This window comes from Capsicum annuum, chromosome 5 (assembly GCF_002878395.1).
Source record: "Capsicum annuum cultivar UCD-10X-F1 chromosome 5, UCD10Xv1.1, whole genome shotgun sequence".
NCBI classification, from domain to species: Eukaryota; Viridiplantae; Streptophyta; class Magnoliopsida; order Solanales; family Solanaceae; genus Capsicum; species Capsicum annuum.
In genome coordinates this window covers 6,521,323-6,545,090 of record NC_061115.1, presented here as the reverse complement: position 1 = coordinate 6,545,090, position 23,768 = coordinate 6,521,323, and the positions used below count along the sequence as shown (strand labels likewise).

At 32.8% G+C, this 23,768-nt stretch overlaps 2 protein-coding genes and 1 pseudogene across 4 annotated transcripts in view; all 3 read left to right on the top strand.

Annotated features, from left to right (window-relative positions):
* The first annotated feature begins 466 nt into the window (after nucleotides 1–466).
* On the top strand, nucleotides 467–7,818 carry LOC107870203 (16 kDa phloem protein 1). 3 transcript variants are annotated; one of them, XM_016716650.2, is made up of 5 exons: nucleotides 467–668; nucleotides 1,665–1,733; nucleotides 2,195–2,336; nucleotides 6,416–6,551; nucleotides 7,443–7,818. In XM_016716650.2, the coding sequence occupies exons 1-5, from the start codon at nucleotides 596–598 to the stop codon at nucleotides 7,500–7,502; spliced, it is 480 nt and encodes a 159-aa protein (XP_016572136.2). In that variant the 5' UTR covers nucleotides 467–595; the 3' UTR covers nucleotides 7,503–7,818. The 3 variants fall into 3 exon arrangements, with proteins under 3 accessions (XP_016572136.2, XP_016572135.2, XP_016572134.2); XM_016716649.2 differs by having other exon boundaries at nucleotides 471–668; nucleotides 2,198–2,336; nucleotides 7,440–7,818; XM_016716648.2 differs by having other exon boundaries at nucleotides 472–668; nucleotides 7,440–7,818.
* An 8,592-nt stretch (nucleotides 7,819–16,410) lies between these two features.
* LOC107870201 lies at nucleotides 16,411–21,207 on the top strand (annotated as a pseudogene).
* A 134-nt stretch (nucleotides 21,208–21,341) lies between these two features.
* Nucleotides 21,342–23,768, top strand: part of LOC107870202 (protein C2-DOMAIN ABA-RELATED 4-like) — an 11,177-nt gene continuing 8,750 nt past the window's right edge. The window contains exons 1-2 of the mRNA XM_016716647.2: nucleotides 21,342–22,833; nucleotides 23,284–23,427. Of these exons, the coding sequence (XP_016572133.2) occupies nucleotides 22,628–22,833; nucleotides 23,284–23,427 (350 nt within the window). The 5' untranslated portion in view covers nucleotides 21,342–22,627. The remainder of the gene's footprint in view (nucleotides 22,834–23,283; nucleotides 23,428–23,768) is intronic.

Below are 23,768 nucleotides of genomic sequence, written 5' to 3'. Positions count from 1 at the left end.
TTTGATAGACCCCTGGGTTAGGACAAATAACAAATATAACCGAATAACAATAAACAAGGAGTGACACTCTGCTAAATAATAAAGAAAACAAGATATCCACGAAGTAATATTATAAATTTGCTGTACAAAATTATAGACATCACCAAAACACCGTGAACAAGAGATTATAAGGCCCTACGAGCACCAATATAAATAGAGCACTCTCTCTATCCTAATTTGCGTCGGATTATGTTTCGTAAGGTGTAACTGCCCCATAAAGACCATCGATATTTACAAAGAATTAAAAGATGGTTCCTTGGTAGAGAGCGCTATCCCCTTGGATGGGGCCCTACCCGGTGCGAATTCGAATTAGTCGAATTTCAATGCGAATACCCGAGTACCCGACATCGGATGAAAAAAAAAAAAGAAGATGATTCCCCACTACACCTGTCAACTCACAGTCTTTAAAGACGAAGAATCTCTTTGAATTCTTCCACCACATTTGAATATTACATTTCATCAGCCAATATATATTCATACACAGCTTATAAATTTTACTATTTCAATTATCATAGTATATATTAAGTCTTCCTACAAAGAAAAAAATTTGAGAGAAATGACAACTACCTTTGGAATAATGGAGGTGAATCTTGTTAGTGCTCGAGGTCTCAAAAACAATGAATTCTGGGGTATTTTTTCTATCATGATTTACTACTCTTGTCTTTTTTATTTTTTTCATTTGATGTTCGGTGTTCGTATTAGGATTTGATCAAATTGTAACTCGTAATAGGATTTTCTTTTTCATTTTTGGAGTGTCGAACTTGAGACTTCTAGTTAAAGATGATGAGTAGAGATTTTTTAAGGCGGGGCACGAGGTTATGGTCTTGTTACTTCATGTTTCGGAGTCAATCTATGTTGATTATGTTTGGCTTTTTTTTCGTTTCGTTCGGGGTTCGATATCTATATTCAAACTTAACTAAATCCGAATTCGAGATGGATTTTTTTTTATTTTGAAAATCTCAAACTTAAGATCTCTAATTAAAGGTGGTGGAATTTCAATCATTCTATCGCGATCCAAGTTGGTCCTCTGGTCTTTCTGTTCCCCCTGATTTGTTACTCATACTCAGGTAAATTGAGAGTTTTTAATTTATAGATTTTGAATCATAATTCATTTAGTTTATTTTGAATAAATAACGGGTCTAAAAATTATTCTATCTAATTTTGGCTGTTCTAACATCGTAAGTAGTCTGAAATGAGTGTTGCTCATTAGTGTCTTTAAATAGTCTTGGGACGATGAGGCTTCTGCCTTGCCTTTTCGTTTTCCTGTATTCATTATATATATATATATATATATATATATATATATATTAATTAATTAATTAATTAATTAATTAATTAATTAATTAATTAATTATAGATGATTTGATTGTAGCTCTTTCCACCGAAGATCAACAAAATAAAGCATAATTAAGAGAATGAATATAAGATATAGTGAAAAATTTTGAAGGAAAATTTCTTTTATTCAAATTATAATTAGTCAAAGAAAGTTCATTTCTTCTATTATTGAACTCATTATGTGCATTCCACTATTATTGTCCTTTTTATTTAATTTTTTAATGACATTTATATATATGCACATCGATTAGGTTTATTTTAATGAGATGTTAATGTATATTATTGTATAGGTGGTGGAATAGATCCATATGTTTTGCTTCAATATAGAGGTCAAGAACGCAAAAGCTCTACTGTTCGAGGTATTAATTTATAATATATATATATATATATATATATATATATATATATATATATATATACTAATTAAAAAATTTAATATATACCCTTTTTAATTGCTCAATTCAGAATTGAAATTCTTTAAGTTGAACTTAAATTATGAATTCAAACCTACTAGTACTATATATATTACAAATTTATATATTTATGTATATAAATTCATGTTTTGTATCGAAATATTGAGTTCAGATGAATACAAATCCAGCCACGCAACTCTGATACGGCTACACTTGCAATATCAACCGTGAAAAGATGGAGATTATGTATAATTGGACATTGTAGCCCGAAGTTAATAGCCTGTTTGATCAAGTTTTTAGAAAGTAAAAAAATGTTTATTTTAGACCATAAAGATATTTGACCAAGCTTTTAATTTTAACACATACCTAACTTTAATGTAATATTTTTTTTTTCACTCATAAAAAAGTAGGGCAAGGGAGTAAACCAGAATGGAATGAGAAGTTCACATTCAAGATAGAATATCCCTCAGTAGATGGACAATACAAGCTTATACTTAAACTCATGGATCATGATACATTTTCTGCTGATGATTATCTTGGTGAAGCTACGTAAGTTATTTTTTTGTATTTTTATCGGCGACTTTGTAAATTCTAGAAGAATTCTGTCATAAAATACACGTAGCAATAGAGCGTGGGCTTAAATTTTAAGGTCGTAGATACTTATGAGGATAGCCGAGTTAGTTCAACAGATGTCCTTTCATATGGGGGCTCAGGTTCGAAATCCCGTCTATGCTTTTTTGGTCAGCTTATTGTACGAGCTTGAGTAGAGCATGGTCAAATTGACTTATTTTAGATGCTTTTAAACATCTTTGTAGTATTTGGATAAGATTTAAAAAAAAAAAAAAAAGGTTGTAAGCACATGTTTTTAGATCAAAATAAAAAAATAAATCAAAAGTCATAAGTCAAGGTTTCTAATCTATGACTTGTGCGTATAAGTCATAAGTTATAAGTCCATTTAAACTTGTTTTTAGTACGTTTTACCTTTCCTATGTAATTGCGAGCTATTATACTGGAGTGAGAGTTATTTGCTGTGCACCTGAAGAATAGTGATTTTGGTCAGTTTCATTGTCAAAACGGAAAAGGCTAAAAAATATCCTGAACTATCTGAAATGGATCAAAAATACCCCTCGTTAGTTTTTTGGCTCAAAAATACTCCTCCGTTAAATATTTGGCTCAAAAATACCCCTCGCCTTAGCGAAATTCGAAAAAGGATCAAAAATACCCTGATCTATCTGAAATGGATCAAAAATACCCCTCGTTAGTTTTTTGGCTCAAAAATAACCCTCCGTTAAATATTTGGCTCAAAAATACCCTTTCCCTTAACAAAATTCCACCAAACATGCCACCTAGATAAAAAAAAATTCACGTGACTATACCACATTACCATCCACATGTAAAATGTTAGTATTTTTTAATTATATGACCTTCTTTTCTTCTTGATGAAAGAGTTAAATAAAAAGATTATATTCAGTGATGTTGATTTATTTTTTCTGGACTCAATGAATATTGATAGTTTTTCTAATTTTATGTTTAATCATCAAGTATTCTTAGAATTTTTGAAAATTTCACTTTCATAAAAGTAAATGACATTTAATATATTTTAATCATTAAAAAAATATTTCTTTGATAATCTAAGTGAAAAGTTTATCATATAATGATAAAATTGAATAATTTGTACTCCTTTAACAAAATTTATTTAGTACCTTCTCAATGTCAAGAAATTCCAAAAAATGTTAAACTAAATCCAATAAAAACACTGATTTATTTTATTCTATTTAAATATTTTTAGAAATTTTTAGTTTTGCTGATCATAATTTTTTTTCAGATCAATAAAATTACTTTGCAAAAAAATAAAAATAAAAATAAAGAAGAAAAGAATGTCATATAATTAAAAAATACTAACACTTTACATGTGGATGGTAATGTGGCATAGCCACGTGTTTTTTTTTTATCTAGGTGACATGCTTGGTGAAATTTCGTTAAGGGAAGGGGTAATTTTTAGCCAAATATTTAACAGAGAGGTATTTTTGAGCCAAAAAACCAACGCGTGGTATTTTTGATCCATTTCAGATAGTTCAGGGTTATTTTTTATTCTTTTCCGAATTCCGTTAGATGAAGGGGTATTTTTAAGCCAAATATTTAACGGAAAGATATTTTTGAGCTATTTCAGATAGTTCAGGAGTATTTTTGAGCTTTTTTCGTTGTCAATAAAACTTTTTAAGGTCATAGATTACTTTAATTTACAGCTCTTTTCTGTTCCCCTAATTCTACTTACCAGTAAAGATTTTTGGAAGTAGCTCCTCTCCAGTATTGCTTCCATCGAGTTGATCTAGTATATAGCTAATCTTATTACACCTGACAGCTTAGAGATGTAAGGGTTAAAATCAACTTGTCTTTTAGATGATTATCAACCAACGATATTATTGTTAGATTGTCAATTTTGATTAAAAACGAGTTCATTCAAGGGGAAAAATAATTCTCTGGATAATAGCTATCTTTTTGAAGGAACACGAAGTGAATTCTAATCCTGGTAGGATAATCTTTTGCAATCTAAACTGATAATTTAACAATAATGTGGCTGGTTGATAATTAATTCGAAAGACAACTTGGTTTTAAATATGGTTTAGGAGGTTATATTAATTAAGTTAATGCTGAGCTGACCCTTACATCTTTAAGTTGTCAAGTGTAATAAGATTAGCTATATACTAGATCAACTCGATGGAAGCAATACTGGAGAGGAGCTACTTCCCATATTTTTAGACTTGTTGCCAAGTTATTAATTAGGCATAAATATGCCCTTTAATTTGGCTTCAAATTATATTTAGGGAAAAGGTATCGTTTCTAAGCCACACCTAAACTATACTAGTGACATATTACACATCTTAACTATAAAAAAGTGATACTTTTTGCACCATGTCTATTACACCACTTGCATGTGATGTGGTGTTTTACACACGCTGCCACGTCAGCGCCACATCAGCATCATTTGAAAAAATAATAAATTTATTATTTTCATAAATTCTTCTTTTTTCTTTTAAATTTAATTTTTTTCTTCTTCTTCAATGCCCAAAACCTCTAGCGTTATGAGGTCAATTTTTTTTTTCTTCAATGTCCAAATCCTCCTTGATATTTCAGCTTAACAATTGAAATGGATACATGTACATCCAAAGCAAAGTTGAAGAAGCATAATGAATTTACCAGTTAACAAAGTAGCCATGGTGATTTAGATGAACGAAAAACTTCAAGAATTTCGGCATAGAGTAGCTATTATTAGTTAGTGAAGAATTCCGGCAAAGAGTAGCTATTATTAGTTTGAATTTTGGATTATTATCTAGGAAGGAAGAGAATAGAGGTGAGGGCTATTATTAGTTAGCGAAGTTGTTGGGCCAGGGTCAGTGAGACGCTTGTACTACTACTTGTCGATGGTTGAATTGAATTGGGGGAAGAAGAAGAAGGAGGAATTTCACCCATTGTTAATCGTTCGAAATTCATTAGTAACTTGGAATTGAAATTGAAATTTTTAGTTTAATTTGGGAATTTTTGAATTTGGAGAAGAAGAAGAAGATGGATGCCGGAGATTTTTAAATTTGGAGAAGAAGAAGAAGATGGATGCCGGAGATTTTTAAATTTGGAGAAGAAGAAGAAAAAGATGGATGTTTTGAATTTGAATCTTTTTTTCAGTTTGAAATTTTTTATTTTGGAGAAGATGAAGAAGAAGATTGATGTTTTGAATTTTGATCTTTTTTTCAGTTTGGGAATTTTTGATTTTGGAGAAGAAGAAGAAGGAGATGGATGTTTTGAATTTGGATTTTTTTTTCTGTTTGAGATTTTTGATTTTGGAGAAGAAGAAGATGAATTGGAATTGCAATTTTCAGTTTTAATTTTTTTTTGTGTTATTTTTAATTTTAGACGCGCCTTTTTTTAATTAAATAATTATGTTTTTTCCACATCAGATTTAAGGTGTAAAAAATTTCACTTTTAAGTAGTTTAGGTGTGTATTAGGTCACTCTAATAATTTAAGTGTGGCTTAGACTTTTCGGGTATAGTTTTGGGTGGAAACGATGTTTTTTCCCATTATATTTATGACCTTCAACTTTGAGTGTCACTTAAACTTGTATAAAATTGAACAAATAGACACATGTGTCCTATGTGTCTTCCTGCGTGACAAATTTTTTGTCCTACACGACATCCTACGTGTATTATGCCACATAAAACGTGTGTGTCTATTTATTTAACTTTATATAAGTTTAAGTGGCTACTTGTGCACATTCAAAGTTGGAGGTCATAAATGTGATGTGAGCAGGGGAGGACCTACGTTATAAGAATGGGTGCTCCGGCACCTATTAAACTTGACGCAGAATAGGTATAATTACATAGAAAATATACAAAAATAGGTATAAAATATATAAATATACTCAGCATTGACATTTGGATTGAACTTAAGGTGCTTCAGTGAAACTAGTGACTTGGGTTCAAACCTCAATGAGGTGATTTTTAATTTTTTTAATTTTTTAAGTATTCATTATTCTTAAATTCTGAGTTCATGTGAGAACATATTTATGTATTATGCCTAATAATTATTGTGTAAAAAGCTGAAATTGATTCAATAAATTTTGTACATATTGTAGTATCTACTTGAAGGAATTTATTGAATTGGGATTGGAGAATGGAAAAGCTGAAATTCATCCTAAAAAATATAGTGTGGTGGGCAGTGATCAATGTTACTGTGGTGAAATTCAAGTTGGCATCACTTTTACCCCAAAGGTACATAATTTTTTTTTTTTTGATACATACCCTAATTTTTAAAATAATTATGATTACTCGATATCAAGAATTCACTAGTTCGATTAATCATAATTTTTGGGATAGGTACTTTTTAGTTCAAGTAACTGAACCATAGTGGCTATTATGGAGTAGAATTCTGTGACGTTGTCAAGACGTTTCACTTGTAGAATTTGAAACTCTATGATAACAGCTATTTTTCAAATAACAGGCTCGAAATGTGGTCGGTACGATGCTATTTCTACTACTTTGTGTCACATAGGGCCCATTTTTCATTTTCAAAATACAAAAATGAGACCTCTGATTAAAGGTGAAGAGATCTTATCAATCTAAGGACACTCTTTGGTGGTACCTACCTGTACTTGTTTCACACAGAGAAAAAAAACCTATTATGATGACAATTTTTGCAAAGGTATAATATATAAATATATCCATTAACTTGGCTTCAATTTTTATTTATATCCTCCAACTTTTGGTGTGCACAAGTAGGCACTTAAACTTGTATAAAGTTGAGCAAGGATACACATATGTCCTATGTGAGCAATTCATGTCCTACATGGTGCCCTACGTGTATTATGCCACATAGAATGCATGTGTCTACTTGTTAACTTTATACAAGTTTAAGTGCATGATCGTGCCAAAATTGAAGGTCATAGATGTAAATTGAGGTCAAATTGAAGGACATAGATGTAAATTGAGGTAAGTTAAAAAGGACATGCATATGTATCATGCCTTTTGCAAATCTTTATATTAAAAGATAAACCTAAAAAATGATGAAACGGAAGAAATTTGAGTGAAAAGAAATAAGAAAATAAATTTCACTAAATATGCTAATGTAATGATTATTCATGGTGTGTTTTATTTTGACAGAAGGCAACTCAATATGAGGAAGTTGAATATGGTGGATGGAAAGAGAGTGATGAGTACTCATGAGTAACTACAGAAGTCGATCTAGTTTTACGGAAAGATCATGAGTTCACGTGGACTGTAATTCACCCTATAAATCCGTCCCCGAGTAGCTAGCTGGCTTGTTTTTACATTTTATGTCTGCGAACTTTGTGTTGTGAATAGAGTAAAGTTACGTTGAAGATCCTAACATATTGTTTTGTTACTAAATGAAACAATTAGGGATGACAAACGATGTGGGGTGGGTTAAGTCACAACCCGTGAAGATTTAGCATGTAATTTAACTTTTGAGAAGTGAACATGCCTGATAATTATTTTTTTAAAGGTAAAATAGTTTGGTGGACCTTTGGACTTGTCTGAGTTTGTAAAATGAACATTTCTATTTAGCCTTTTGTCATCTGAATCCCTGAACTCATCAAAACGCAATATTTTAATTAGCAGTGTTTTGTTTCAATATAGTGACAGATACAAGATTTAAAATTTATGAGTGTCTTATAGTATTTTCAAATTAATATTTTATAATATTCCTAGGTTTGCAGTCCAATATTTAGTAAAACTTTCAAAATACATATGCAAAAACTTTTAACATTTTTTTCTTTGGTCACTTGTTATTTAGATATTTGTAAATTCAAAATTTTGGGTGGTTTTCAAGAAAAATGTTAGGGTTTTTATCCTGATTTTCTTACTATATTTAAGTTTTATTTTTTCTTAGAAGGAAAATAAAAGTTACCATAATTACTTTTAATTTTCCTGAAAGAAAAAAAATATAATTCTTTTCCATATTTAGCTAACCTCTTTTTTGGAGGAAAGGTTTTGGACATCTATAAATAGAAAACCCCCGTCTCATATCATAACATAATAGCATCCACAATGTAGTCTTTGAAGTAACTTTGTTTAGAGGGGGATTTTCTCTCTAATAGTTTTATATTTTCTTTTATATTAAGTTTTTATATGTAGGCCAATTGACCAAATTATATAATAATCATGTTTTTAGTATGTTTTTCTTTTCGTCTGATTTATCATCTCAATAATTTGCAACTAATATCTTCCGCATGACGCCCTCTCGATTTCGAACCCAATAAGTGATCTTCGTTCTTCATATATATTCTTCATATATCACTGCTGCTTACCATGATTAAAAGTTAATATGGCTTAAAATTGGAGACCTATGCATTAAAAATAGAAGCACGGGTTGATAAAATTGAAAGTGAAGCCTTGTGCATTGAAAGTGAGCATAGATTAAAAGTGGAGCTCATGCGTTAAAAATAAATACATGAGTTGAAAGGAGCCCAAACGTTTAACCAAGTATGGGTTGATTAGAATGCACCATATGTGCAGTGTTAGAAGTGTCGTAGAGGACTATATAATGATTATGAAAGAAGTTTAAGTTCTATGCACTGGTGATTTATTTAAAAATCATTTTGTGGTTATTGAGAACAAACTAATCCAACTAATATTTTAATTTCTCAATTTTCCTAATTTTGTTTCTAGGAAACTAAGATTGTAGACTGAAAAACCACAAAGATTAATTTATTAAATATAGGACAAACAAAAATTCAATAAATTTCCTTTAGTACTCTATAGTTTATAACAGTCATTTAAATCAATCAAACAATATGGCAAAATAGCAACTTTATCTTTTTTGAGGGGATTATAAATTTCTAGCCCAACATTATTAAACTTCTTGTAATAGATACATTTTCTCTTAATGCATGAGGGAAACATACCAAGTTTGATTCTATTGTCCAACAATGGGTATATATTATAGATAATGATATTGATATTGTTGTGGTAAGAAATGATTCGGTGTGTATTATGTGGTCCATTATTTGTCACTTTATACACAAGAATGACTTGTGACATGAGTCAGGATTTAAGGAGGGAGATGAATTCCGAGTCAAGGTTGGAGTCAGATCGAGTCAGAGTTGGAGGTTGTGAGTCAGGTTGAGATGGAATCCAGATTTTCGTCTCGAGGTTGGATCACGAGTTGAAGTCGAAAGTTGTTTGAGGATAGGGTTCAGAGTCGGACAATTGAGTTATGAGTCTTGAGTGTAGGTTAGGATTTTGGATCCAGGTTGAGTGTGGGAGTCGGGTCTCAGGACGAGGTTAGATCTCGGGTCTTGTGCCTTGGATTAGGATTGAGAGTTGAGTCTCACAATAGGAATCTGGCATCGGGGATGGGAGTTTGGTCTTGGATCGAGGTCAGGAATCGGGGCCCTGTTGAAAACTTTTAAACAATTCATCCAAGATCACATGTAAACCATTATACAGAGATTCGAAACTAAAAGAATAGTAGAAATACTAACCTTGTTCCATTGCAATAACTTGATTTATGATCTTCGAAGTTTTAATAAGTTTTCTGTATTCTTTTCTAGGGCTATTCAAAATCGAATCGTATCCAATAAGCCACCCACAAAATTGACTTATTGGCTCATTGGTTTATCGAATAGACGGTTGGTGAACGGATTAAAATTTTTTAATTAACGGCTTATTGGAGTGGGGATGGATTACACAATTTCCTTATTAGATAAACCGTTAACCCGTTAAGAATTACCATATATACTTATATTTGTTAACCTAATTATATAACATATATATTAATTTATATTATTATAAAATAAAAATTCAAACCTAATGGATCTATATTCTAACCTAAAGGCTCATTCCTAAATCCTAACTAACCCTTATATAATATAAAAAATTAAACAGTAAAGTAACCAAAGCGAATACAGTAGTCAGCAAAAGGTTTGCCGACTTCAAACCCTTAATCCTAATTAGTGTTTTCTGTAAGGTGTTTGCATTCAAGTAGAAATTGGGGATGTCTGATAAACCGCCTGATAACCGCCTAATAATTATTTATCCGTTACCGAAGAAACCGATATCTTATCGGTTGGTTATTGGATTTGTATATTTTAAAACCCATAACCATTAAGCCAAACCGTTAAGTGTAATGGTTCATCCGATCCGTCCGATAAGCAGCCCTATTCTTTTCTAAGATGGGGTAGAGAAAGAGAAAAATTGCGTATAAACTTAGGGACCATGATATTTATATCGTGACTCTTCTAAAAGACACCTTTTAGTTGTACCTTTTAGAAGAGGTACCTTTTCAATTATGTACCTCTTTAGAAGAGGTAGTTTTTCAATTAAGTTTCCATCACATTTATGAAAAGGTCCATGAGGTTTAACTTATCAAACTAAACTGATACTAAGTAGATATTTACATTTTAAACCCAAATACTTTAATATTATATTAGATCAAAAATTAAATTTCTTTAGAGATAGCATATCTATGTATAATATATTGATATGTGAGTCCACAAAATAGAAAATTACTAACAGTCTCCCACTTGGACCATATATATTACTGAATAATCATACATAGATGAACTTTAGTATGCACAAATATTTACTATCTTGATTTAAATAACTCAAAACAATCTGATCCATCGATACTATTAATATAGGATCAAAGCGATTTTCGTAACATATATTCGAAACTAAACCCATCAATGATCACAACTATCAACAATATCAATGACATAGATCAGATACGAAAATTACATGTAAAATGATCTAAGTCATGCCTATTTCCAAATAGTCCTTCCTTATGACTTTAATAGTCCAAAATCCCTTTCTTATACCTTATGAAATATTGCAATAGAAAAGTAATATCTTTATTTTTCAAAGTTATCAATAAACATGCGAAATTCAAAGATTTCATAAAACTTGAGTCTGTACAGAAATAAATTTTAACATATCAATAGCATAAATAAAATAACAAACTCCCACTAAAATGACTCATCATCAAACTTAACAACACCCATACGAGCAACATGCCCATGAAACACTTTAGGTGACAAATCCTTCGTGAGTGGATCTGCAATCATCAAATTTGTATTAATATGCTCAATCGCCACGAAACGACTCTGAACCCTTTCTTTCACAACCAAATACTTAATGTCTATATGCTTTGACTTTGACGAACTTCGATTGTTCTTAGAATATAACTCAACAAACTTATTATCATAATGAATTTTCAATGGTCTTTCTATGCCACCGACTATTTGCATTCCAGTGATAAAATTTCTCAGCCATATTCCCTGATTTGATACTTCATAGTAGGCCACAAATTCGGCTTCCATTGTAGAAGAAGCTATTAATGTTTGTTTCACACTTTTCCAAGATACAGCTCCTTCAGCCATCATGAAAACATAACCTAACGTTGATCTCCTACCATCAAGACATCCAGCAAAATCTGAATAGAAATACCTTACGATTTCTAAATAATCTGACCTCCAATAAGCGAGCATGTAATCTTTAGTTCTTTGAAAATACCTCAACCCATTTTGTAGCTTTCTAATGATCTATTTCCGGATTACTTAAATACCGCCTCAACATTCCCACTATGTATGCAATATTTGAACGCGTACAAACTTGTGCATACACGAGACTTTCCACTACTGATGCATATGGAATTTTATCCATCTCTTTCTTCTCTATGTCTAAATTTGGACATTGGCACAAACTAAATTTATTACTTTTTGCCACTGGTGTATCTGTTGTTGCACAATTTTGCATACCAAATCTACTTAGCACCTTATCAATATAAGTCTTTTGCGACAACTCAAGAATATTTCTAGTATAATCTCTATGAATCTCTATACCTAGAACAAAGGATGCCTCATTGAGATTTTTCATTTCAGATTTACTTGAAAGAAACTTCTTGATTTCATGCAATAAATCTAACATCATTACTAGCCAATAGAATGTCATAGCACAAGTATGGGTGTCCAACGGGCCTGGCCGGGCCAACCCAAATCCGGCCTTCTATTTTAATCGGGTTGAGGGCCGGTTAAGGGCCGATTTTGGTGCTAGACGGGCCGGGCCGGGCCAAACAATAAAAAAATTAAAACCCACCCTGACCCGGCCCACTTAACCAAACCTGGTCAAACCCACCAAAACCCGGTTGAAAAATCTATCAAACCCGGTCAAAAATATATAAAAAAAAATAAAAAATTTTCAATATACATTACATATACCCACTTATATACATTATAAATTCGTTAAATAATATATATACACTATATATATAGTATATACTACATTAGAATTTAAAAAATATATACACATATACACAATTAATCAATTACTCATATATACGCACCATTCAATGTATATATACTACTACTTATAAAGTATACTATAATATATATACATTACAATATATATAGATATACTTATATACTAATTCATAAAACATATACACATGTATACGTTAAATATACAAGATATATACATGTGTATATGCACCATACAATGTATATATACTACTACTTATAAAATATACTACATTATATATACATTAAAATATATATAGATATACTTATATACTAATTTATAAAATATATACACATGTATACGTTAAATATACATTTCTATAGAAGATATCCAATTTATAAAACATATATACATGTCTACGGTAAATATACACTTCTATAGAAGATATATACACGTGTATACGCACCATTCAATGTATATATACTACTAATTATAAAATATACTACATTATATATACATTATAATATATATAGATATACTTATATACTAATTTATAAAATATATACACATGTATACGTTAAATATACACTTCTATAGAAGATATATGCACAAATATACAAAACATATGCTACTTAAAATAATAAATTAATAATATTTGGTAGTAAATTAATAATATATTAGAAGTAAGTTTTTAATTTAAAGTAGAAAACTAGAAATTCAATTTAAAATTTTAAATCGTTAAATGAAAAAATATAAAAAGGAAGGACTAAGGAGTGAATGAATTTGGAGAATTTTATTGATTGCAAAATGATCCAAAATTTATAATTTACATGAATGAAAAATCTACAAACTATGCATCATTTTTTCCAACTCATTCATGTTAATATTAACGGAAACTTGCATAGGATAGTCGAAGTCAACGGGGGCAAAACCATGCATTGGACTTGATTCTGCTGAGTTCTCCCGTGAAGTCATAATTTCTTCAAGTTTCAGCTCGTCGCTCGGCTCCGGTTCCATTCCTTGGTTTCTTCTTTCCGCTCTAATCCAATCTCTGAGGCAAACTAGAACATTCATTGCATTGCTTCCCAATGAGTGTCGATTGTCTCCAAGTTGCTGTCGTCCCTGACTAAAGGCGCTCTCTGATGCAACGGTTGACATTGGAACATTCAAGATATCTCTAGCTAATCTTGAAAGCACAGGATATTGTGTTTCATTACTCCTCCACCAATCCAACGTGTTGATCCGTCGTCTGTGATCCTCTGGTGCCGTCCGAAGATAATATTTCAGCTCTTTCCGATAAGTTGATGCGTAAGTTCTCTCATTAACACTGTTCCAACAATTTAAATCATAAAACGAATCAAACAAATCACTATGTGCCGACCTTTTAGAAGATGATGGCTCCTCGGGAGGATGAGGAGCGACAGTTGGAGTGATATTTGTAGGTACGGCTAAATCAAATAAATCAACATAGTGATTATATAATTTTTCTATGTAATACTTTGCATCAGTCGTAGCCGTCCACAAATCAGGTTGTACTTGTTCAGAATCATGGTTAGTATTTATTTCTAAGTTAGTATAAATAAGAGTACTAAAGTGACACATATTATTATATTTCATGCACGGATTTAGCATAGCACCAACCAAGTAAATAGGGGGAATCGGGAAAAAATATTTTTAAAATTTCGTAAACATGGCGCCAACGGCTTCTTTATAACCTTCTTTATTTCTATATTCTTTGAGAAAACCAGAAATATTGACTATATATGCCAAAATATTACAAACAGTAGAATAATAAGCACCGAAAAATTCAATCGTAGCTACATAAAATTTTTCTAAAAACTTAACAAGATCATTAATTACAACCCAATCAGAATTATGTAGCATGCAATCAGCAGAATCAGCAAATGAACCACAATGTTGGTTAAAAGCTAGTGTAATAGGAATTCTATATTTATAACAAATTTTAAAAATTCATACGTAGAATTCCATCTAGTATCAATTTCCTCAATCATCAAAATTGGTGTAAGTCCATTTTCTTGACATTTAACTTTAAATTCTCTAATTGTCGATCTACGATTATTTTCTTGAATAAAACCAACGGCAAGACGAACTTTTTCAATATAAAGCTCAAAAAACTCAAGACCATCTTTTACAATTAAATTATATATATGACATGCATACTTAATATGAAAAATTTCAGGTAAGAACGGAGATAGCGTAGATTTTTTTTTATAGCAGTCTTGTTGTTAGAAGTATTATCAAAAGCAATACATAAAATTTTATTTTCGATACCATAATATCCGACAATTTTAACAATAGAATCAGCAATAGATTGTTCAGTATGTTTACGATCTTCATCATATACAAAACCAAGAATACGTTTTTGCATCACAAAATTACTATCCATCCAATGACAAGTAACGGTTAAATAATCATTTTTATTTACAGCACGACCAAGATCAAAAGTTGGAGACAATCTACATTGGATATTTTTAAACAATATTGATAAATAAAAACAATATTGTGAATGAAGTCTAATAATATCAGATCGACAAGTAGTTCTAGGAATACCGTTAAATATAGGATTATAAATTGCTTGTATATTACTAATAAAGGCATCAGAAAAATAAAAATTAAAAGGCAAACAACCACAGCTACCATTTTAGCTATTTCTTTCCGGTCCCTCAATTTATTATACTTCTTTGCTGCGTGACTAGTTGTTGGGTCCATTCTAGTTTGCGTTGGCCCACCAACATCCCCACCACCTTGTGCAATATTTAACTATTTTATGATCTTTAGCTATATGTCTCATTAACGTACCCGCACCCCCTTGCTTGCCTCCACTTCTATGCTTATATATTTGTTGACAAATATTGCATTGCACCTCAATATCTGATATACGTTCAAAAAATTGTCATGTAACACTAGTTCTTTTACGTGGTCTTGGGGCACTGGGAGGACGGAGAGGAAGATTAACCGATTCAGATCTAGCGTTAGCATCTCCTACTGCGGGTGTCTCAGCAATATTTTCATTATCTTCGTCTAAATTAACCGCATCTACTTCATTTTCTTCTTCTATACCGTCATTTTCCTGAGCTTCTACATAATCCATATCGTGAGCACCTACACCTATTTCTTCCTCAAAAGGTGTACCAAGCGGTACCGGAGGCGAAGACACACGGATATATCTACTACTTGAACTACCTCTACCGCTAATAATTCGCTTTTTACTACCACTACCGCTTTCGGGACAAAATTTTTTAACACTTTTAGTAGCGAGGTTTCTTAATTTATTCATAATATAAATTAAATTAAACTAAAAATATTCAAAATACACAACTATAATAAAATTAAATATTAAACAACTAATACAATAAATAAAAATTAAACGTAAGAGATAGAATGACAATACCAAATTTTAGAAGTATCCGAGGTTGCAACATTAGAAACTTCCGCTCGTAATTTGTAAACGAAAAATTAAAAAATTAAAGTGAACACTTTAAGAAATTAACTATATTGAATATTTGAGAATTGAGAGAGAATGAAATTTGAGAGAGTGAAAAATTGTGTGAAAAATGATTTGAAGTTATAGGGTATTTATAGAATTTTTTTTTGGGATTAAAAAATATTTTTAACGTCAACTTTTTTTTTTAATAAATGGGCCCAAACTAACCGTTTGGATCCAAAAACAGCTATATAGCCGTTGGATCAACGACTAGTTTAGCCTAAAATCCTTCTTTTTAAAAAAAAAATAAAAAAATCGGGGCCAGACCAAATTATCTAGGCCCATTTTAAAAAATAATCAACCCAGAATTCGGAATCCTAAAACCCCAGAATTTATCAGGCGAATCAAATTAGGTCGGGTCAGTTACAAGGGCCGATCCGGCCCACTTGACACGTTAGCTCAAGGATAACAAATTTGCTCCCACTAAATTTGATATATTCGCACTGATCAATGGATGAAATTACCAATGAACCCTCCAAAAAAGAAGCCGCCAAAGAAGAACGCCGCCGCCGCAAAGAACTATTGGCCGGTGCATCCGCCGCCGCAGTCTCCGCCATCGCAATCGATCAACCCGACTCGCGTTCAAGCAACTACGGGGACGTCGAGCTAAATGATCTACAATCCAAATCAATAACGGGTCGCAAATGGACAGAAGTTGGGTCAAATATACCCGAATTGAAGGACCAGGCGATCCTGATTAGGGGAAGAGTCCATACGATTCGACCCGTTATTAAGAAGATGGCGTTTGTCGTTGTGAGAGAACGAGGGTTTACGGCTCAATGTGTGCTGAATGTGAAGCCTGAATTTGTTAGTTTACATGGTGAAATTTGCTACTAGTTTGAGTAAAGAGTCAATTGTTGACATTGAAGGCAGTGTTTCGATACCGGCGAAGCCAATTACTGGTTGCACTCAACAACAGGTAGACTTATTGATAATAAACCTGGTCTAAATGGTGTTGAAGAATTTTGGAATTTTTATATCTGCTGAATACTTTGTTGTTTATGGTAGTTACTAGTGCTTGTTTTTTTAATTTGCTTCAGGTGGAAGTACAAATAAGCAAACTTTATTGTGTCAATAGGGCTGTGCCCACACTACCTATTAACATTAAGGATGCTGCTAGAAGTGAAGTGGAGATATAACAAGCTTTAGAGGTATATTCTTTTATCTCCTTGAATAGGTTCATTGCTTTGATGAAATTTTTATATTGAAATTGGCTGACAATCTATTTCTGATTCTTTACTTCTTTACTTTTTTTTTTTTTTTTTTAATCTTGAGCCGGGGGTCTATCGGAAACAGCCTCTCTACCTCTTCGGGGGTAGCGGTAGGGACTGCGTACATTTTACCCTCCCCACCCAAGACCCCATTGTGTGGGAATACACTGGACTTGTTGTAAATTGGCTGACAATATATTGCTTTCTATCTTTTTGATTGTCTCCTGACATCTTTCTATCAAGTGCAGAAAGGAGAGCAGCTTGTTCGTGTAAATCAGGATACTCGCTTAAACTTCAGAATACTAGATATCCGCACACCTGCAAATCAAGGAATCTTCCGCATTCAGTGTCAAGTTGAAAATGTTCGTTATGCTATCTGACCCTTGTATTTCATCTATTTTCCCTTGCTTGCACAATTTAACAATTATCATATTTCTATTTTTGTTATATTTTTAATGTAGAAGTGATTCAGATGGTGGTTTCAGTCACTTTCTGGTGATAATAGAAGAAAACTTGTTGAACTTGCTAGATTGTTCTCTACATTTCTATTGAGTCCTTGCAAACTATAGCTGATGAGCTAATTTTCTCCTTTTTAAATGCAGATATTCAGGCAGTTTTTGCTCTCTGAAGGATTTGTTGGAATCCACACTCCAAAATTGATTGGAGGGTCTAGTGAAGGAGGTTCGGCTGTTTTCAGATTAGATTATAAAGGTCAACCTGCATGTCTGGCGCAGTCACCTCAACTTCACAAACAGATGGCAGTATGTGGTGATTTTGGCCGTGTATTCGAAATTGGTCCTGTCTTTAGAGCAGAAGATTCTTTTACACATAGACATCTGTGTGAGTTTACAGGTCTTGATGCTGAAATGGAGATTAAGGAACATTATTCAGAGGTATGGCATGCTAGAACCTTCTGGAAGATCATCAACTGCTTCTGTAAATATAATATGAACTGCACTTTTATTTTGGATATCACAATTTGAAGTCTATGCTTGCAGGTCATGGATATTGTTGACCGCTTATTTGTAGCCATGTTTGATAGTCTGAATGAGAAATGCAAAAAGGAACTTGAAGCCATTGGAGGCAATACCCTTTTGAACCTCTGAAGGTAACTAGGCTCAACTTCAGTGATCAATATGCTACTTATGATTGTTTAACTTCCACAGATTCCTTAATTAAAAAAAAAATCTTAACTTCCACTGATTGACTTGCTCTTTTGTACATTCATTTGCTTATTCTTTGAAATAGGGGAACCTTATTGCTTGAGGCAATGACATATACCCTCGAGCAAATTACTTGAATAGTAACTTGTCTCTTTTTTCTGCAAAGGTAGTAACTATTTGCTTGATTGACAATGCAGTATCTGCAGAAGACCTTACGACTTACATTTGCAGAGGGGGTTCAAATGCTAAAGGTAAACTTTTTTCTATAGAAATTGGCTGTTTTTTGAAGAAATCATTTAAGTTGTAATGTTAAGATTTACATGCAAGCATTCTGTTATTATCAGTTTTTATCTCCTCTCTCGAACCCAATTGATACTTTAAATTCAAAGGGCTCCCATTTGCTCTGGAAGCTGCTAATTTTAGTTGTGATTAGTTGGCTCCATACAGAATTCTAGGTTATCCAAAAAATTGCTGTAACTGCCATTGTGCACATAGCAAAAGTGGTAGGCTATGACTGCTGGTCTCTCCTTTCTATTCCCTGTCTCACCCTCATGCCCTGGATGTCAGTTTCCTGGGGAGGGAACCTGCTGTTCCCCTTCCCATTGCCATCCCTATTATGAGTTTAATCTTTTCATGCTCCTCTGCTTCACAGGTAGCTGGTGTTGAAGTTGATCCTCTTGGGGACCTAAATACAGAATCAGAAAGAAAGCTTGGGCAGCTCGTTGCTGAGAAGTATTTAATAACTCCTCTACCCAACCACAAAGCCTCCTTCTTTCCCACTCAACCTTTTCTTTCTTGCTTTCCTAATATGTATTCTGTTTTTTTCTTGTTTCTTCAGGTATGGAACTGAGTTCTATATACTTCACAAGTATCCACAGGCTGTTCGTCCGTTCTATACCATGCCTTGTCATGACAATCCATCTTACAGCAATTCTTTTGATGTCTTTATCAGGGGTAATTAAGTTACAAATTTCTTATATTGTGAGAAAATGATTTTATTTTCTTTAATGGGTGAGATGATTCATTCACGTCTATGTACATTGTGAGCAGATGGATGTTTAATTTTTTGCGAGAACTATGGTGTGTTTAGGTAGTACTCTTTTTCAATTTATAACAAAGGAACAGCTAGGTTTTCTTGACTCATGTAGCTCTAGGTTGGAATGTTTTAGTCCTAAACATGTTCGACTATTTGTTGGCCCAGGGGCCAGGACATACTCTTTTGTCTTGAGAAAAGTGAATGTGCCGACTTATGTCCTATATCACCTCCTGGTTGCTGGAGTGTGCTTTTCTTGTCCTATTGCATTATGGGGAACACTCCCATAAGTACAAAAAAATGTAACATGTTTTCTAACATCTCCCCTCTCTTTAGATGAGGCTTTCTTTTAGGATCCATTAAGCTTGCATATTTGCGGTACTTCAATTTGTATTAGCCTTCTAGTTATAGAAAGTTAAAGGAGAAAGTGATTGGTATTTTCTGATGTGGTGAAATAAATTTTAGTGTGCTTGGAAATAATGTGTATTGAAAAGATGATATGATTACATTTTTCGATTGTCTTTTTGTTAGGGGAGGAAATTATTTCAGGAGCTCAACGTATCCATGTTCCTGAATTCTTGGAAAAACGTGCTGGAGATTGTGGAATTGACGTGAAGACAATATCAACATATATCGATTCTTTCCGGTATTTCTCTTTGCAATTCAATTTGTCCTCTATTTTTGAAAAGTTTCAGTCAAATCCAGAAATGGTTCAAAAAGAAATTCAAAAACTTTAGTCATGGTTTTAGTCAACTGATAATCTTTGTGAGTGCTAACGATGATGACCATATAGGTTAGATACACAACAACAAATTATTGCAGAATCATCTTTGCTGGAAAAATAATTGTCTTTGAATTCAAATTTGTCCAAGTTATAAGCATTTTGTTTTTTCTTCTCTGTCTTAATAGACGTTAAGGGAAACACCATATGTTGGTATCTTGAGTCATTCAATGAATGAATAGGTAAAAGTTAAAAGGTTCAAATATCAGGTTATCCACAATTAATCGTTATCCAAACTGAGCAATCGTCATACCAACTATAGCAGGGCAGTTGCCATAATTTGGTGGTTACTGCTCATGATAGCTAAAGAAAATTACCTCTTACTGGCTCTTAAGTTTATTGATGGCATCAATGAATTCAAGCTAAGATTTCAGCTACTTGCTCACATGTCTTACCAATGATGCCTGTTCCGATCATCATACTTTTGTTGTTAAATGTTTGCAATGGTACTTGAACAACTTATACATAGAGACGGATAGAGCATGGGTTCAACTGAACTCGTTAGTTTCAACACAGAACTCAAAACATATATATGTAAAAGATCACTAAACATATTAATTATACACTCAATTTCATATGTGCAATAAGTTGAGTGCTAGAATATCAAAGGTTGGACTCATCAAGTCTAGTTTCTGCTGAAATCTCTACCTGATTTTGTGTTTTACTTGTTGTGTAGGTATGGTGCACCTCCCCATGGTGGGTTTGGAGTTGGATTGGAGCGTGTAGTGATGCTTTTCTGCGCCCTCAATAACATTCGCAAGACATCACTTTTCCCTCGTGGCCCTCAAAGGATTGCCCCGTGATAAGTTATTTTTAAACTTATTTCTATTTTTTTTTCACTACAACTGGTTTGTGTTCATGTTCTTGCATGAAACCAATTAGTAGATGATAACTACTTGTACATAACTGACTATTCTGTTGTGGAACTCCATTATGGGGTAAGGCAAGTTAAGTTGTTTCAAATGGGTTTTGCTAGCACCAGTTAAGTTGACTGCCTTTACTGATCCGAATTTCCAAACCAATTCGAACAAGTCTGGATGATACAATTTGGATTATACAACCGAATTTGATTTACAGATTCTATAATAGAATATTATGGTTTTTCAATTTGAATATGGTTATATTTTTTCTTTCTACCATTAGTATTAAATAACTACATAAAAAAGGGCAGCCCCGGTTTGTGCAGGATTTGGGAGAGATTTCAACCACAAGGATTGTTGTATGCAATTTCACATTACATTTCCGTGATAGGTTATTTTCAAGGCTTGAACCTGGGATCTTGTGATAACATGCCAACAACTTTACCAATTAATAATAATTAATTAGAGTTTTAAAACATCATTAATAAAGTTAATTTAGTAAAATATACTCATAACTAAAATTTTCTTTGAGTATCCAATAGTTGCTGAATCAACTACTATAACAAAAGACAAGGATCAGCAGTAGATATAGTTAGCTCAAACACTAAGGGGTCGTTTGGTATACTACTATAACAACAATAACAAACCCACTATATTTTCACATAGGGCTGAGTGTAGTCCGTTTTGGGTGGGCGGGGCCATCTGGGTGGTCAAACGGGCGAAACAGTGCAAACGGGATATTTTCGGGTCAAATCGATGTGCTCGGGGTCCGGGAAACATTGTAGCGTTCGGGGAAGGTAAATTGTACGTAGTACATACCGCTACCCTAAGAAGGCTGTTTCCGATAGACCCCAGCTCAGTAATCAAAGTAATGAATAAGGAAAATAATGAGCACTTGCATTCGTTGGGGATTGATCATGGTGAAGATGAAAAAAATATAACTCTTGAATTGAATGAAACACGTATCTCATATACTCTCTCTTGTTACCTCTTGCGAGAATCACTTCCGATGTTGAAGCATGTAAGTTGGACCTTCTTTAGTTAAGAAATGGCTCTGCTGCACTCCTTAGGAACTCATAACTGTTTTTGCACTAGTACTATATATTACAAATTTAATGAGAATATTTCTGTAAATAAATTTATGTTTCGTATCGAAATATTGAGTTCAGATGAATTCAAATTCCGCCACGCAACTCTAATATGGCATCGTTTGCAATATCAACCATGAAAAGATGGAGATTACGTATAATTGGACATTGTAGCCCGAAGTTAATAGCCTGTTTGATCAAGTTTTTTGGAAATTAAAAAAATGTTTATTTAAACCGTAAAGGTGTTTGACGAAGCTTTTAATTTAAACACATAATTAAGTTTTATGTAGAAGGAGAGCCTTGGAATAACTAGTAAAGTTGGTAAAGTTGCTGCTATGTGACCAGGAGGTCACGGGTTCAAGCATTGGAATCCAACCTCTTGCAGAAATGTAAGGTAAGGTGTGTACAATACAACCTTGTGGTGGGACCCTCGCATAGCGACAGCTTTAATGCATGGAGCTGCCCTTTTTTTGTAAAAATAATTTTTATGTAATGTTTTTTTTCACTCATAAAAAAGCAGGGCGAGGGAGTAAACCAGAATGGAATGAGAAGTTTACATTCAAGATAGAATATCCCTCAGTAGATGGACAATACAAGCTTATAATTAAACTCATGGATCATGATACATTTTCTGCTGATGATTATCTTGGTGATGCTACGTAAGTTATTTTTTTTGTATTTTTATCGGCGACTTTGTAAATTCTAGAAGAATTCTGTCATAAAATACACGTAGCAACAAAGCATGGGCTTAAATTTTAAGGTTGTAGATACCTACAAGAGTAGCCGATTTAGTTCAATAGGTGTCCTTCCAAATAGGGGGCTCTGGTCGAATTGACTTATTTTAGACGCTTTTAAATATCTTTGTAGTATTTGAATAAGATAAAAAAGTGCTACTAATTAAGCACATGTTTTTAAGTCAAAATAACAAAAATGAATCAAAAGTCATAAATTAAGATTTATAATTTCTGACTTGTGCTTATAGATTAATTAACAGCTCTTTTCTTGTCCCCTAATTCTACTTACTAATGCATATTTGTAGACTTGTTGCCAAGTCATTAATTATGTGTAAAAAGCTGAAATTGATTCAATAAATTTTGTACATATTGTAGTATCTACTGGAAGGAATTTATTGAATTGGGATTGGAGAATGGAAGAGTTGAAAACTTGAAATTCATCCTTAAAAATATAGTGTGGTGGGCAGTGCTCAATGTTACTGTGGTGAAATTCAACTTGGCATCACTTTCACCCCAAAGGTAAATAACTTTGTTTTCGGTACAATACATAAATATGCCCTTTTAACTTGGTTTTCGATCGCATCTATGACCTCCAACTTTGGGTGTGCACAAGTAGACACATAAACTTGTATAAAGTTGAACAAATAGACACATATGTCTTATGTGACGTTCTACGTGTCCAATTCTTGTCTTGCATGACATCTTACGTATATTATGCCACATAGGACGTGTTTGTTTACTTGTTCAACTTTATATAAGTTTAAGTGTCTACTTGTGCACACCCAAAATTGGAGGTCATAGATGTGATGTGAGGTCAAGTTAAATGACATGTTTATGTATTATGCCTTCGTTTCATACAA